Below are 14,726 nucleotides of genomic sequence, written 5' to 3' on the forward strand. Positions count from 1 at the left end.
AAACATCTGTTTACCTGTTGGTCAGAATTTGCCAGAAGGCTAGTTGCAAGGGTGTAACTTTGGGTCAAGCATTGGGGGTTGGGGGGATTTCTGTCTAGTCATTTATTTCTTGAATCATTACTTTTGTAAAAGGACTCGGGCAAATTTGATGTTCCTGTTTTAGAAATTCATTCAAATGTTTTTAATATGATGCACCTAACTTTCCTGTTTTTTTTCTATTTACTCTGCAGCTTTTCTTTTCCACATCTGTTCAGCAATTAATAAGAGGCTTACTTTTACTTCATCTTTTTATGAAAACAAAGCCAAATATTTTTAGAGCGCCTTCATATTCATAAATGCTGCATTGTGGTATTTCAGTAACACAGGACTTGTTGTAGCAGCTCTCTGCCTTGGCTGAGTTTTCATTGAATGTAAATTATTGTCAATCAAACAAAAAAGCTTGACAATTTAGAATTTGATTTAAATGTTTTGTTAGTATTTGACGTGAAGGATGAAGAGAAACACTTTACAACTGATGAAAAAACATTTTGGCTGACGCAGATAAAGACACATTTTGTGATATTTAGAAAAAACTTTCTGCTCAGTCCGTCTGACTAAAGTTGTTCTTAAACTCAGAGAAACTATGTTTACTGTGGCTCAAATAAATGTGCTTCTTTTCTCAGCTATGTAAATGACTTTTTTAAATTTTACTCTCTCCCACCCTGAGGCTCCATTGTCATAATTTCTTACATTTCTAAAAAGCATATAGATTTTAATGAAATTGTATGACCCTAAAAATACATTTATTTATGTTAATTATGCTGTGAGCTATCCCAACATTTCATTAAAATATGTTTATTTCATGAACTTGTCGTTTTACTACCGTCTTTCCAGCCCTTCATTCCACTTAGTTTGTTGTTCTCCACTGAGCCATTAGTTCAGTCTTTACTATTAAACACTTTCTATAGAGAAAAAGGTGTTTAAAATAGAACATGGAGCCTCATCCTGGACCTTTCTTAGCCTCTCACCTTTTGTCCTGTTATCAATACTAATATTACAGCTATTAATAAATGTATACAAAAAGTGGTATGTATGTATTACATTGAGTAAAACTGTATCTTTGTTTAATGAGTTTAGTTTATATAATACATATTACATGTATTATTCAGAAAAATAAAACTGTTAACTAATTAATGATACACCTGTGATTAACTATAATTTATTTCTCATTAATTCTGCACCTTTAAACAACCCAGAGATGAATGTTTAGGATTAGTAGATATAAAAGAGAGTAGGGAGGCTTACTTTTGTCTTTCTATTGTGTCTTTCTGGGACCAGGAGATATTTTCCTGGTTTATTGAACAACACCTGGTTCTGTCTACACGTAGAACTGGACTATAGGACCAGCTGCAGCGATGAGATGCAATGTGGTGATCTGAAGGACTTTTTAATGTGTTTAGTAACTTTAAGATTAAATGCTTAGATTTTGACTAAGCTAAAGGATCAGATATTTTTCACATCATGATGCAGATCCAGCTAGAAGCTCACAGAGAGGGTTCTACTATTTTCTATCACGGCCAGGCCATTTAACTTCACCTGGAGCTCAGGTAAAAGTCCCTCATCCTGACCCTGATGATGCTCATTAGTGAACCTCCACCTCATGTCATGCTGGTGAATCAGTGATTAGCGCTAGCTTACAATTAGCCCATTCTAAGCCAGCTCTCAGGTTTAATGCTAACGTCAGTCTGGATTTAGCCGCTCTGCTTCTACCTGTTCCTGGGCGCACACACCTACCAGGCTCCCACTCTGGTTGGCTCCGCGGCTGCTCTGAAATCTGCCGTCTCCCCTGTTGCAGCCCTGTTGAGGCGCTCAGTGCAACTTTTCGGGTAAATAATAAGGCAGGCCAACGCTTCTGGACTGAACAGCCATTCTGGACTTCTTCAGAATTGACAAATTCTGAAGAATAACAACGAGCACAGGCCTCCTATTGAGGCAGTGTGTGCACAAATAACCTCTTTTTGTCTTCTTTTCCCTTAGATTCATTTTCAGAAGGTAGAGCGGGCAGTGATTATATGGAACACAATAGAAACAAATCTGATTGTTTTTAAATAAAAAAAGTGAAGTCTGTCATTTTGGTGCTTAATGCATCTTTTGAACAGACCTGAACTTCTTTCATGAGATTCGGGACAGTTCTGAAAACATCTGGAGGTCCAGGTGACCCAACAAAGCACCTGGGTACCACTGTATTTAGGAGCTAATCCACATGCACCGCCATTCAGTGTGTCTGCGTGTTCAGGTGTGTGCGAGCGGCATGGAAAACAAAACAGCTTAAAAATGCATATATATTTACCTCATTTTGATACGGAAAAAAAATAAATAAAAATCAACAAGTTATTTATGCATTATTTGTAAATCGGAGTGATATTATGTTATGGTTAGTCTTCCAATCAAGAAAGTCTACATCAAGTTATCGCACTGGGTGGACGATTTCCACTTTCTGGTGAATTCAAACTACAAAACCAAATTCCAAGGTCAATGATTTATATTTTTCAAGTAGACATTCTTTGTATTTACAAAACTAAAAATGGACACTAGTCTGGAATCAGTTTAAGACCTTTTATGCTGCTCATCATTTCTTATCCTCATTGCAAATTCATCCATTTCCATTAATTTGCATGTCTGTAAATAAACTACATTCAACATATACTTCATTTTACAGTACGTTTCCGTTAATTTGGCTTCAGCTCCCAGTTTGCACCTGATTTTGAGTCCAGATCAACAACCAACGTACCTCTAGATGGTAGAATTTACCTCCTTACAGTACATTTAAAAATAAGGTATCTTATGTAATTCATCTTAGTTTAGCTTTTCATGGCCAAGTTTAGAAAATTATTACAAAGCCTTTTGTTAAACTTTTACGTAAAATTGATGTATTGAAATTGAATAAACTTAAATTGTTCTTGTTGACAGAAGTTCAGGACTTCTTTCCTTCCAAGAACCTAAACATTGAACTTAATCTGAAGTTTATATAGAAAAGAGTAATAAAAAAAAAAAAATAGGTTTTTTGTCTATATCAGAAAGAGAAAGTGTTGCAATTCACTTTTCAATAATTAAAGCTCCAAACAGGCTAATAGGAAAAGGTAATCAGCTCTTTAAGAGCAATTTATGTGGCTCTTAAAAGAGCCGTTGGGTTGTTTGTACTTTTGTTAAATTTAAGCACGTTCTCCGCGGATGCGGCGGGCCAGCTGGATGTCTTTGGGCATGATGGTGACCCTCTTGGCGTGGATGGCGCACAGGTTGGTGTCCTCGAACAGGCCGACCAGGTAGGCCTCGCTAGCCTCCTGCAGAGCCATCACTGCGGAGCTCTGGAACCGCAGATCGGTCTTGAAGTCCTGAGCGATCTCTCTAACCAGCCGCTGGAAGGGAAGCTTGCGGATCAGCAGCTCGGTGGACTTCTGGTAGCGGCGGATCTCCCTCAGAGCCACGGTACCGGGCCTGTAACGGTGAGGCTTCTTCACTCCGCCGGTAGCTGGGGCGCTCTTGCGAGCGGCTTTAGTCGCCAGCTGCTTCCTGGGAGCTTTTCCTCCGGTGGATTTACGAGCGGTCTGCTTGGTTCGGGCCATAGTGACGCAACACTTCCCTCTGCGTTCAAAACTGAACAGATGAGTTCTGAAGGCGAACAGCGGTCTTATAAAGAGAGTGGCGGCGCGAGGTCACTCCTGATTGGCTCAGATTGCAGACGTAGTGAAACCATTCTAACGCAGCTATTGGTTAGATTTAAAATTTTCAAAATAAAGCGCGATAGACTTTTAACTAACGTCGAAAAAGGGAGGGATTATTTTAACGGCTTTTATGAAAAAATCAAGTGTGAATTTATTTTAATGTATTCTGAAAATATCCACAAAATAAAACGTTTATGAAATGCTATTTCATTGGTAAAAATACTAATAGTTTATGCTATTGATCATCACATTAATTATATGTATCAGGAAACATCTCTGCAGAAGTTAAATCACCTCTTTTCTCCTGTTTCATCGTCAGAACGGTTCAGAACCAGCTTTACTGCCAAGTATGAACAGACAAACGAAGAATTTGGCTCCAGTACACTTTGCTCTCAGCAAGAGCTGGTATATATATATATATATATATATATAATAGCTGAAATAAAGAACATATTTTTAAAAGGTACATATATACACAACTGACTTTATAAAAGAGTATGCTGTGAGATCAGTCCAAGTATGCATGGTGTTGTTCTGGACTGTCAAGTGTTCTGGCAGAGATGGTTAGTTTAAAGAAACAAATTAAGATGTGTTCATTGAATTGATTCATTTGGTGATTTGCATCAATTTTATGTTACCGTTAATAAAAAGCTAAGTTGGAACAAATATAATAAATTGTGACCTAAAGACTTCCCTTCCTGCACCTTTGGTATGTAGGATCAATCATTAATAGTTTTAACCTACATGTTACCATGTAGTATTGATACTATGTCAGCTTATTGAAGGCAGCTGAATATGTTGAAAAACGCATTTACTAAAATTGTGTTTAATCATTTCTAACCAACTCCACGTTAGAAACAGGGATGCATTTTAGGAATCATCTCTAGGTGAAGGTGTGGTGGCTCTGAAAAGAGCCTTTGGTGCACTGAGTTGAAGCAGCTGTTTACTTCCGGGCCTTCTTAGCTGCGGGCTTCTTGGCTCCCGTTTTCTTGGCTGCAGGCTTCTTAGCAGCCTTTGGCTTCTTAGCGGCGGGCTTTTTGGGGCTCTTCTTCACCACCTTCTTCACCGCTTTCTTAGCCGGAACCTTCTTCGGGGACTTCTTGGCCGCTGCCGGTTTCTTAGCAGCGGCTTTCTTGGGAGTGGTGGCCTTCTTGGCGGCGGGCTTCTTTGCCTTGACGGGAGCCTTCTTCACCACCTTCTTGGCCGGCTTGGCGGCTTTGGGCTCCTTCTTTGCCAGCTTGAAGGAGCCGGATGCCCCGGTCCCTTTAGTCTGGCTCAGGGTTCCTTCGGTGACCAGCTTGGTGACAGCGGTGTTGATGCGCTTGTTAGCCTTGGCCACATCTACTCCTTTCCCAGCCAGGACCTTCTTGAGCGCCGACAGAGACATCCCCTTGCGCTCCTTGGAATCGGCCACGGAGGCCGCGATGACTTTAGAGAGACTAGGTCCATCTTTCTTGGCCCGGGGAGCGGACTTCTTCTTCGGGGCTTTTGCCGGGGCTTTAGCCGGTGCTGCTGCTGGAGCTTCTTCTGCCATGTTTCTCAGTTAATGTTCGGTTCAGAGCAGGAGGCGGGACTTATAACACACATGAGAACCGTGAAGAGACAACCCAACCCCGCCGTTCTGCTGCCGCCTCAAACATGGCTGCAGTTGTGTTTTCTCCTACTCGTTTTAGGCTTTAAATCTTCGCTAAGTTGATGTTTTCTATCGTATATTTCATTGCAACGAAAAGTAAACTGTTCTATCTCCACAATAATGTCACATTTGGTTTCCAACACTTTCAGTTTTTGTTCCAGGAGCCCTCAAAGGTGTCAGACACTCCATGATTTTGTGCATTTAGAGACGAGTTTTCCCCACATTTCCTATCCTAAAACATCTAAAACCAGTCTGCATAGGACATGAACGCCATCCACTAGCTAAAAAGAAGGTAGCGGACAGAATACGAATTAATGGTTGCGGTAGTTTTAGTATTTGAATTATAAAGAGAGATGTTTTCCCCACAGTAAACACACGGAAAAGCCGGGCATGATTCCTCTCTGATGAATCCGATGGACAACACTTCTTTGTGTATGAAATATTTTATTAAAATAAATTAGTACCCAGACACTTTTATCAGATTCTGTTTAAGAAGTTCACTCAAGCAATATGTGTTTGTGTTTTCTGAACAGAAATTAGATTCATTAACTGATTACGTCCATCTTCTCTGGGATCTCACTGAATACTTATTTTTTGCCGAAATTCAAATTGGGCCATCCAGAAGTTCCAGAAATAGTTATTTTACACGCAGTTAAAACGTTACAGGATTTTTACATTTGCTCTCAGTTGTCCTAATCAGTGATGGATCAGTTAACATGGTTTTGTTAAAAAACAAAAACCTTTAGATAAAATAAAAAAGCAAAATAGAAGTAAATATAACACCGAGGAGGTTATTGGGACCAAGGTACCCTTAAAATTTTAAACTATGTTTTAGGGAAAATTGCCAGATAATGTGAAAGGAATCATCCAAATATATATATGTAAGATTATGTTAGCTACCAGTAAAAATGTAATTACCCAGAAATAAAGGACTGATAAAGTACCCACAATGGAAGACTGTATAAATGTGATCCAAGATATTTTTCAGATGGAGAAACTTCATGGACACTAGAACTACATTCTACAGTCATCAATGGCACCCATCATTGTATTATGTAATTTCTGTTTATACATTTACTTACACATGCTTATTTATGATCACACCCTCCATTTCTGCTACCTGTATGACCCCTTCTCTTTTCCAATGGTTATAATCAGTCTGACAGAGAGAGGTATCCCAATCCTTGTAGTTTTTAGTATAACAATGACCATCAGTGGGACCCTTTGTGAGGTTCCTTGAGACGACATTGTTGTAAATAAGCGCCGTTTAACTAAATAATCTGAACTTAAACTATCTCTGTAGTTATGCTGCTATAGGCTTAGGCTGCTGGAGGACATATTTACCACTTTCACCCTTATCGCTACATTCTCACACTACTCTCCAATTTTGCATTATTTGCTGTTATTTCAGCTTTTAACTTTGTTCTCTCTTTTCTCTTCCTAGAAGCTACACCTGGCCTGACTCTGTGTCTACCTGTGGCACCTTTCTGGAGAGGAGCATCATCCAAGCTTCTGCTGGCAACAACTTAATGCTCACCTTCTACTGATGATACACTTGGCCCTGTCTTTCAGTGTTTAACCCTATTTTTCTCCTAGACATGGCTACTAACTGAGCTTTTACTGTGACTAACTGTATACGCTCTCTTTCATATTCTAAACTTGAAAACTGGCTCAGAGTTTATCTGTTCTTTCTTTCTAGATTAAACAACTAAAGGAGCTACATCCATTAACATTTACTTTTCCTTCCCATAGAAAGTACTCCTGGATCAGTGCTTCTTTGTTCTCTTTGTGTCTCTGTTCTTTCTCTCAAACCCCCAGTTGGTTGTGGCAGATGGCAGCTCACACTGAGCCTGGTTCTGCTGGAGGTTTCTTCCTGTTAAAAGGGAGTTTTTCCTCTCCACTGTCGCTACATGCATGCTCAGTATGAGGGATTGCTGCAAAGTCAACACCAGTGACTGTCCACTGTCTCTACATGCTCATCCAGGAGGAGTGAATGCTGCAAGTCACTGACTGGATGCAATCTGCTGGGTTTCCTTAGATAGAAAAACTTTTTATCCAATTTGAATAAATAACTGAATCTGACTGCACTGTTCAATGATTAGGATTAATTGGAATGTATGTACCTGACTTTTGTGAAGTCTTGAGACGACGTGTTTTGTAAATTGGCGCTATATAAATAAACTGAATTGAATTAAACTAATCAGTTTCAGAGAAAGCCCTTCTACTGCAGCCTAATACAACTTAATGCTGCAAGTCACTGACTGGCAGTGTTACCAGGTGAGAAATGTAGGATTATCGTACTAGAGAAGTAAAATTATCGTATTTTGAGGGAAATTATCGTACACTCGTCATAACCAAAATAACAAGTCTGTTGTGTTGAATCACGTCTAACAGGCACTCACAGATTTGTGGCATCAGTACGGAATAGATTTATCAACATCTGCAGCCCCACAGTGCCGCTGGACTCTGCTTCTTCTTTTCCTCAATCATGGTCGGGCGCAGTGGACTATTCAGCCAATCATGGCCGTTGCTCTGAGGCCAACGCATTCACGTCACTCATAGGTCACATTTAGAAAAGCACGATTGGCTGGAATTTCCAGCATTTGTTTCCGAATCCGGACACAGATGCCTTCAAGGTTCACAACAAAACTCCAACAGAGTTTGGCGATATCGTACATTTGGCCTTTTTTAGGAGTATTGATCGTACAGAGAGCCAAATTATCGTGCAAATACAATAATTATCGTACACCTGGCAACACTGCTGACTGGATGCAATCTGCTGGGTTTCCTTAGATAGAAAAACTTTTTATCCAATTTGAATAAATAACTGAATCTGACTGAACTGTTCAATGTTTACGATTAATAGGAATGTATGAACCTGACTGTTGTGAAGAACCTTGAGACGACGTGTTGTGAAAGAAAAGAAATGTGGGAAACATCTGAAAGTGAAATGAGTATCTTTGTCTTTCGATAAAAGTTTGAATAAAAAATAAAATAATCAAAATATTAATGTTTTTGCCCCTTAAAAAAGATGAATATCAAATTAACTCTAGATATTGCCAAAAATATTGAGATACATTGATCAGTGTTTATTTCAGCAGAAATACTCTACATTAGGGAGCTGGTTGATAAGACAGCAGATGAATAGTTTGTAGATTTCTGTTGGTTTAGTGTTTGATAATTGTGTCAACGTGTTTTCCAGTTCATAAAGGCTTTTTTAGCCATGCATCAGTTTGTCCCTTCCCATTTACATTTCAGACCTGTAAAGCCATTTCCTACTCATTTGAACTAGGTTTTTTTAAACTAGTAATGTTTTACCTTAATATCATTTGCAATTTAATAAATGTACATTTTTGATCTGATCATGCATTTTTAACGGGTGGTACATCTGCATTTCTGACTTGAACCATCAACCAGGACAACCTTTGATCAGCTGTATTCAATCATCAACTAAAATAAGCTTAATCAGAGCAGGTCTTCTGCACTTAAAAAGAGTTTTTGTGTGGCCCTTAAAAGGGCCTTTGTTGAGTTGGTGGTAAACAGCAGCACTGTTTACTTGGAGCTGGTGTACTTGGTGACAGCCTTGGTGCCCTCAGACACGGCGTGCTTGGCCAGCTCACCGGGCAGCAGGAGCCGCACGGCGGTCTGGATCTCCCTGGAGGTGATGGTGGAGCGTTTGTTGTAGTGAGCCAGACGAGAAGCCTCGGAGGCAATGCGCTCAAAGATGTCGTTGACAAACGAGTTCATGATGCTCATGGCCTTGGACGAGATGCCGGTGTCGGGGTGGACCTGCTTCAGCACCTTGTACACGTAGATGGCATAGCTCTCCTTCCTGGTCTTTCTCTTCTTCTTGCCTCCTTTGCCAGCCGTCTTGGTCACGGCTTTCTTGGAGCCCTTCTTGGGCGCAGACTTGGCGGGTTCAGGCATCCTGATGATTTTCTAGGAAACAGCAGCGACTGAATAATGTTGAGCAGAGAGGGAGTCTCCTTATACAAGCTGTATGTAAATAGGACTCCGCTGTCCCCAACCTCTGATTGGCTCAGCTGATCGGAAGGTTGGAAAGGCTGCAAGAATGGTGTGTGTGTGTGTGTATTATGTGCAGTTTTACAGACGTGTACTTGTCTGTTTACTCCTTCATATTTCTATATTAAACTTCCTATTTACCACAGGCCAAGAAAAAGGTGCTAAAATGACATCTCTAGATTTACACACAGAATAAAATGGTGACTGTGGCTCTTCTTCATGGCGACTTAATCTGCTTTATTCTGCAGACATGATGTTAGCAGCACTGCAGGGTAAAAGCTAAAACTGATCTCACAGCAAGCCATCATCGTCACAATAAAAGTCATGATTTGGAGCTCAGAGCCTGTAACACTGGATGCCTGCCAAGACCTATAAACCATCTTGTGTATGCAGATGAGCTGGTGGTCTTAGTCCAAGTAGTGCTGGTTAACAGAACTAACATCCCCCCAGAAAGCTGCCAGTGAGAATGTCACAGACTCTATTATTTGGGCTCAAACTGCCATTACAGCGCTTAGAAATGCTGAAAAGGCACTTAGCGATGAACGATTAATTGCAATGATTTTGAAAGGTCTGCCTGAACCATTTAAACCATTTGTGGTCCACACAACGCAGGGCTGCATGGTGGTGCAGTTGGTAGCACTGTTGCCTTGCAGCAAGAAGGTCCTGGGTTCCTTTCTGCATGGACTGGCCACCTGTCCAGGGTGTACCCCGCCCATAGACTGCTGGAGATAGGCACCAGCTTCCCCGCGACCCACTATAGAAGAAGAAGGGGTGACTGATAACGCAAAGCAGTGATGACAAGTTAACCTTTGGTGTGTTCAAAGTGAAGCTGACAAGTTATGAAAGCACAGAGAAGTTTGATGCTAATGTGGATGAAGATAATGTGATGAAAGCAAGTGGCTTCATGGACAAAGCAATGCAAAGACAAAAAGAAACTCCGGAGTTTACGTGCTACAATTGAGGCCAGAAAGGACAGTGCGGCAATGTCTTAGGGATTATAAATGACAATGGTGCAGTTTTTGTAAAGGTTCCAGTCACAAGGACAGTAACTGTCGGCAAAAGAAGAAAGAACGTTTAAAACAGCCAAATGATGGGGATGATCACTCGTTGGTTTCCAAGGTGAGCGACGGACAGATTAGCGGATTAAGAATGAAGAGGGCTAATGGTGGACACCGGTGCAACTTCTCACATAATTAATGACCTGAATAGGTTCAAACACTTCGACGATGCTTTCGACCACAGGAACGCTTCGTGGAGCTTGCTGCCAGGATGAGGACGAGCGGTGTGGCATGAAACGTGAAGGTGGTGATAACAAGGGCGCTGTACATCCCCACGTATCCACGGAGCATCTTCTCTGTTAAAGCTGCGACGTCCAAGGAGCCTCGGTCAACTTTAAAGAAGGACACGATCAACTCATCTGTAGATGGCTCCAGATTTGACATCAGAGTGTACGATAAACTTTTATTTCCTTGACAAATGATGCTGATGCAGCTTTAGGTTGTTATGACATTCACCTGTGGCATAAGATCAGGTCACTGTCATTTTCAAGAGGTGTTAAACTAGAAACTGTTGTGACAGCTATGAAAATGAAAGAGAAGGTTCATAAAACTAACCGACACTACAGGGAAAATGTATCCAGAGCAGAAGCTAAAACAGCTCTTGAACTAGACCAGTGCACACAGACTTAGCTGACCCTATTGAGCCTGCTGCAAAAGAAGGGTTTAAATCTACGCTGGCATTTACTGATGACTTTTCAAGAGCGATATTTGTCTACTTCCTGAAAACTAAAGGCGATACAGTCAAAGCTACCGAAAGGTTTATTACAGCAGGAGCCTGCTAAGGAAAAGTGAAATGCAATAGATCAGATGACGGCACGGAGTTCATGTCAAAGGACTTTCAGTCTTTATTACTATTTGTCATGAGACATCTGCAGCTGAACGAAGCTGGAGAACAAGGTTTGATGTGACCAGCTGCTTGATGATACAGATCCATCAACCCAAGATCTATGGACTTATGTGGTGATTATGTTTGTCATATTATATAAAGTGTCACTTTATTAGATCTGTATCTAATGACAGGAAGGTAACCATCACTCATCATAAATGGTTGCATTACTTGATTAATTTTGTGCAAAATGTTGGGAATATAAAAAAGTGTTGTAGAGTAAATGCATTGAATAAGAGTTGTAAAAGCAAGTGGATCTGTGTTTGTTTTAGAGTAGTAAAAACATGCATGTCGTCACACATGCAGGAACTATGTCTTCAGAAGTGTGGGTGGCTCTTAAAAGAGCCGTTGTTTGTAGTTGCGTTAAGCGGTAGATTTAACCTCCGAAGCCGTACAGAGTGCGGCCCTGCCTCTTCAGGGCGTACACCACATCCATGGCGGTCACAGTCTTCCTCTTAGCGTGCTCGGTGTAGGTGACGGCATCCCGGATGACGTTCTCCAGGAACACCTTGAGCACACCGCGGGTCTCCTCGTAGATCAGACCGGAGATACGCTTGACTCCTCCGCGGCGAGCCAGACGGCGGATAGCGGGCTTAGTGATGCCCTGGATGTTGTCACGGAGGACCTTACGGTGCCGCTTGGCGCCTCCTTTCCCGAGTCCTTTACCTCCTTTACCTCGTCCACTCATTGTGATCTGGTTGTAGGTTGTCTGTTGACTACAAACTGGTGAGAGACGACTGGGAGCGTCTGGATTTAACTACATATTGAGGACGTACGTGAAGACAGACAGTTGCCAATCTCTCTACTTCCGCCTTTAAGTTCGCAACCAGGATAGGAACCATTTCCGTTTATTTCATAATACATTTCCTGCATCTCTCAAAGCGATAAACTTTTTATTTTACTTCGTTTTCCAAAGATGGGAGTTTATTAACAACACCTTTTATTTGCTTTATTAAAAAATAAAAATTGCAGACAGAAAAACGCTTGAAATTCTTACCAGCTGTTATAAAGAGAGAAATGAATCATACATAGAATCAAAAATGCAAACCAGACATTATGACAAAGTGCTCTTTGTTTGTGGTGTATTGCTTTTCTCCTCTGACATCTAAGATGCTCTTTATGACAATAGTCTGATGGATAGAAAACGAGTAATTTTCCATCATTGGTAGCATGAAAGTGAGGCAGGTTAAAAGTTTTTTTATTGACATATCCTCTTCATTCAGGCAGTGAATAACAGTTCTAGTTGAAATGAAATGTATTTTTGAGACTAACAGCCAAAGAGGTTTCATCCTCCATCACTGAACATTGTTTGGTTGGGACATAACTCCAGGAAACTAACTTCCTTTTCACTTAATATATATATAAAAAAAGAGACTTTCTAAAGTATAGTGATATTAGTTTAATTGTAGATTACTGAATGCAATCAGAAGGCTTGTTTACCTGGTTATTTGTCACATGAGCAGTTTGCTGCTGCCTCATTACCCAAAGCAAGATCTTCAGCTCAGCTTTACTCCTGGACTTCCACCAATGACCTTTTACTCACAATTATAATTATCTTCAATACTCTAAATATAAATATAAACACAGTGAGTTGTTTGTATCCATATTATTCATGTTTGCAGCAGTCAGATGAATAATCTGAGTCATATTTAAGCAAATATGAGGTGAAACTTGACTCTTTGGACAGATGTGGGTGGCTCTTAAAAGAACCGTTGGGTTGTTGTAGCCGAGAACATCTACTTGGCCTTGGCGGGCTTCTCGGTCTTCTTGGGCAGCAGCACAGCCTGGATGTTGGGGAGGACGCCACCCTGAGCGATGGTGACTCCGCCCAGCAGCTTGTTCAGCTCCTCGTCGTTGCGGACGGCCAGCTGCAGGTGGCGGGGGATGATCCTGGTCTTCTTGTTGTCGCGGGCCGCGTTTCCGGCCAGCTCCAGGATCTCAGCAGTCAGGTACTCCAGCACCGCGGCCAGGTACACTGGAGCTCCGGCACCGACGCGCTCCGCGTAGTTTCCTTTCCTCAGCAGCCTGTGAACACGGCCAACTGGGAACTGGAGACCAGCACGGGATGAGCGAGTCTTGGCCTTGGCTCTGGCTTTGCCTCCGGTCTTTCCGCGTCCAGACATCTTTCTGATTTCGTTTTTCAAAACAAAAGTAAAGCTTCGGGGAGAGAGCCAAGTATTTATAGGCATCATCTATTCACTGATTGGTCAGACCCGAACAGAAAGCTAATCCTCCAATCAAAAGACTCTACGTCAAGCTGTTGCACTAGGTAGAGCACTTCCGCTCTGCAGTGACTGGGACCTACAAAATAAAATACCAAAGCTTACGATTGTTGTAATAATACTGTAAAGATGGTATTGTTTACCTCCCTCTGACATATTTCTGTGTTAATACCACTAGATAAAATGTAAACTCATAATTAAGCTTCATATCTAAATAATAAATTTACAAAATAAAATACCAGAGTTTATTATTGGTTTTAAAGTACATGTTAAAAAAAGCTGTAATTTTCTTACCTGTGACATATTTCTGGGTTAAAATTAAGTTAACAAATATGTATTATGTATAGAATTAGAAATAATTAAAATGAACTAAATAAGCTTCAACCTCAGATGACAATAAAGAGTCATGGGGGGGACCCATGGGGGGCATGAACAGAAAGGGCTGTCCTTTGACCTTTATGCAACGCTTAGGCTCCGGGCTCACGTCAGTGTAACTGTGACATCTTTTTAGGGCAGGCTATTGCTGCAGAGGCAATCTGCTGCGGTAGCAGCATCAGAACCAGGAACTTAAAAAAGCTCAACAAGCTGATAAAAAAGGCTGGTTCTGTTCTGGGGACTCCTCTGGAACCTCTGGAGATCATTGTGGAAAGACGGATTCTTCATAAAATGAAGAACATTATGGAGAACCCTGAGCATCCTCTTCATGAGACTGTCCTACAACAACAGCGTGTCTTCAGTCAGAGACTTCTTCAGATCTGCTGTAAGACGGAGCTACAGGAGATCCTTCCTGCTCACAGCCATCAGCATCTACAACGTCTCTTTGAAGAAACCTTCATAATATGAGCTACAACAACATTTAATTTCCCTTTGGGATTAATAAAGTATTTTTGAATTGAATTTGAATTCTATACATCCTCCGGCATTGAGGGTGAGCTTTTATAATTTTGGAAAAAAGGTTGGATGTTTATGTAAACACTTGTTCACATTAATGAGTAATGTTGGCCAGCAGGTTGCAGCTTTTATCATCATGTTCGAAATAGCTCGGACCCACATACAGAGAACACTCAGGAGGAGGAAGTAAAATAAAAAGGTTGTTTATTGAAGATATAGTCAGGAACGGAGGAAATAGGTGTGAAGGTGGAGGAAAAAACAAAACTAAGAACAAATAGTTATTTTGATGGAGAGATCGGCCTACTGAGTTAT

General features: G+C 41.0%; 4 protein-coding genes across 4 annotated transcripts; all 4 read right to left on the reverse strand.

Annotated features, from left to right (window-relative positions):
* Positions 1 to 3,145: 3,145 nt before the first annotated feature.
* Positions 3,146 to 12,399, reverse strand: LOC124882931 (histone H3-like). The gene is made up of 3 exons (XM_047389618.1): positions 11,697 to 12,399; positions 7,787 to 7,798; positions 3,146 to 3,633 (listed from the first exon to the last, which is right to left on the reverse strand). Exons 1-3 carry the CDS (start codon positions 11,987 to 11,989, stop codon positions 3,192 to 3,194), a joined length of 747 nt encoding a protein of 248 aa, XP_047245574.1. The 5' UTR covers positions 11,990 to 12,399; the 3' UTR covers positions 3,146 to 3,191.
* On the reverse strand, positions 4,635 to 5,553 carry LOC124882927 (histone H1-like). The gene has a single exon (XM_047389613.1). It carries the CDS (start codon positions 5,233 to 5,235, stop codon positions 4,645 to 4,647), a length of 591 nt encoding a protein of 196 aa, XP_047245569.1. The 5' UTR covers positions 5,236 to 5,553; the 3' UTR covers positions 4,635 to 4,644.
* On the reverse strand, positions 8,403 to 9,279 carry LOC124882930 (histone H2B 1/2). Its single transcript, XM_047389616.1, has one exon. The coding sequence runs from the start codon at positions 9,259 to 9,261 to the stop codon at positions 8,887 to 8,889; it is 375 nt and encodes a 124-aa protein (XP_047245572.1). The 5' UTR covers positions 9,262 to 9,279; the 3' UTR covers positions 8,403 to 8,886.
* Positions 12,400 to 12,482: 83 nt separating the features above from the next.
* LOC124882929 (histone H2A-like) lies at positions 12,483 to 13,462 on the reverse strand. Its single transcript, XM_047389615.1, has one exon. The coding sequence runs from the start codon at positions 13,422 to 13,424 to the stop codon at positions 13,038 to 13,040; it is 387 nt and encodes a 128-aa protein (XP_047245571.1). The 5' UTR covers positions 13,425 to 13,462; the 3' UTR covers positions 12,483 to 13,037.
* Positions 13,463 to 14,726: the final 1,264 nt, after the last annotated feature.

Source organism: Girardinichthys multiradiatus, chromosome 17 (assembly GCF_021462225.1).
Source record: "Girardinichthys multiradiatus isolate DD_20200921_A chromosome 17, DD_fGirMul_XY1, whole genome shotgun sequence".
NCBI classification, from domain to species: domain Eukaryota; kingdom Metazoa; phylum Chordata; class Actinopteri; order Cyprinodontiformes; family Goodeidae; genus Girardinichthys; species Girardinichthys multiradiatus.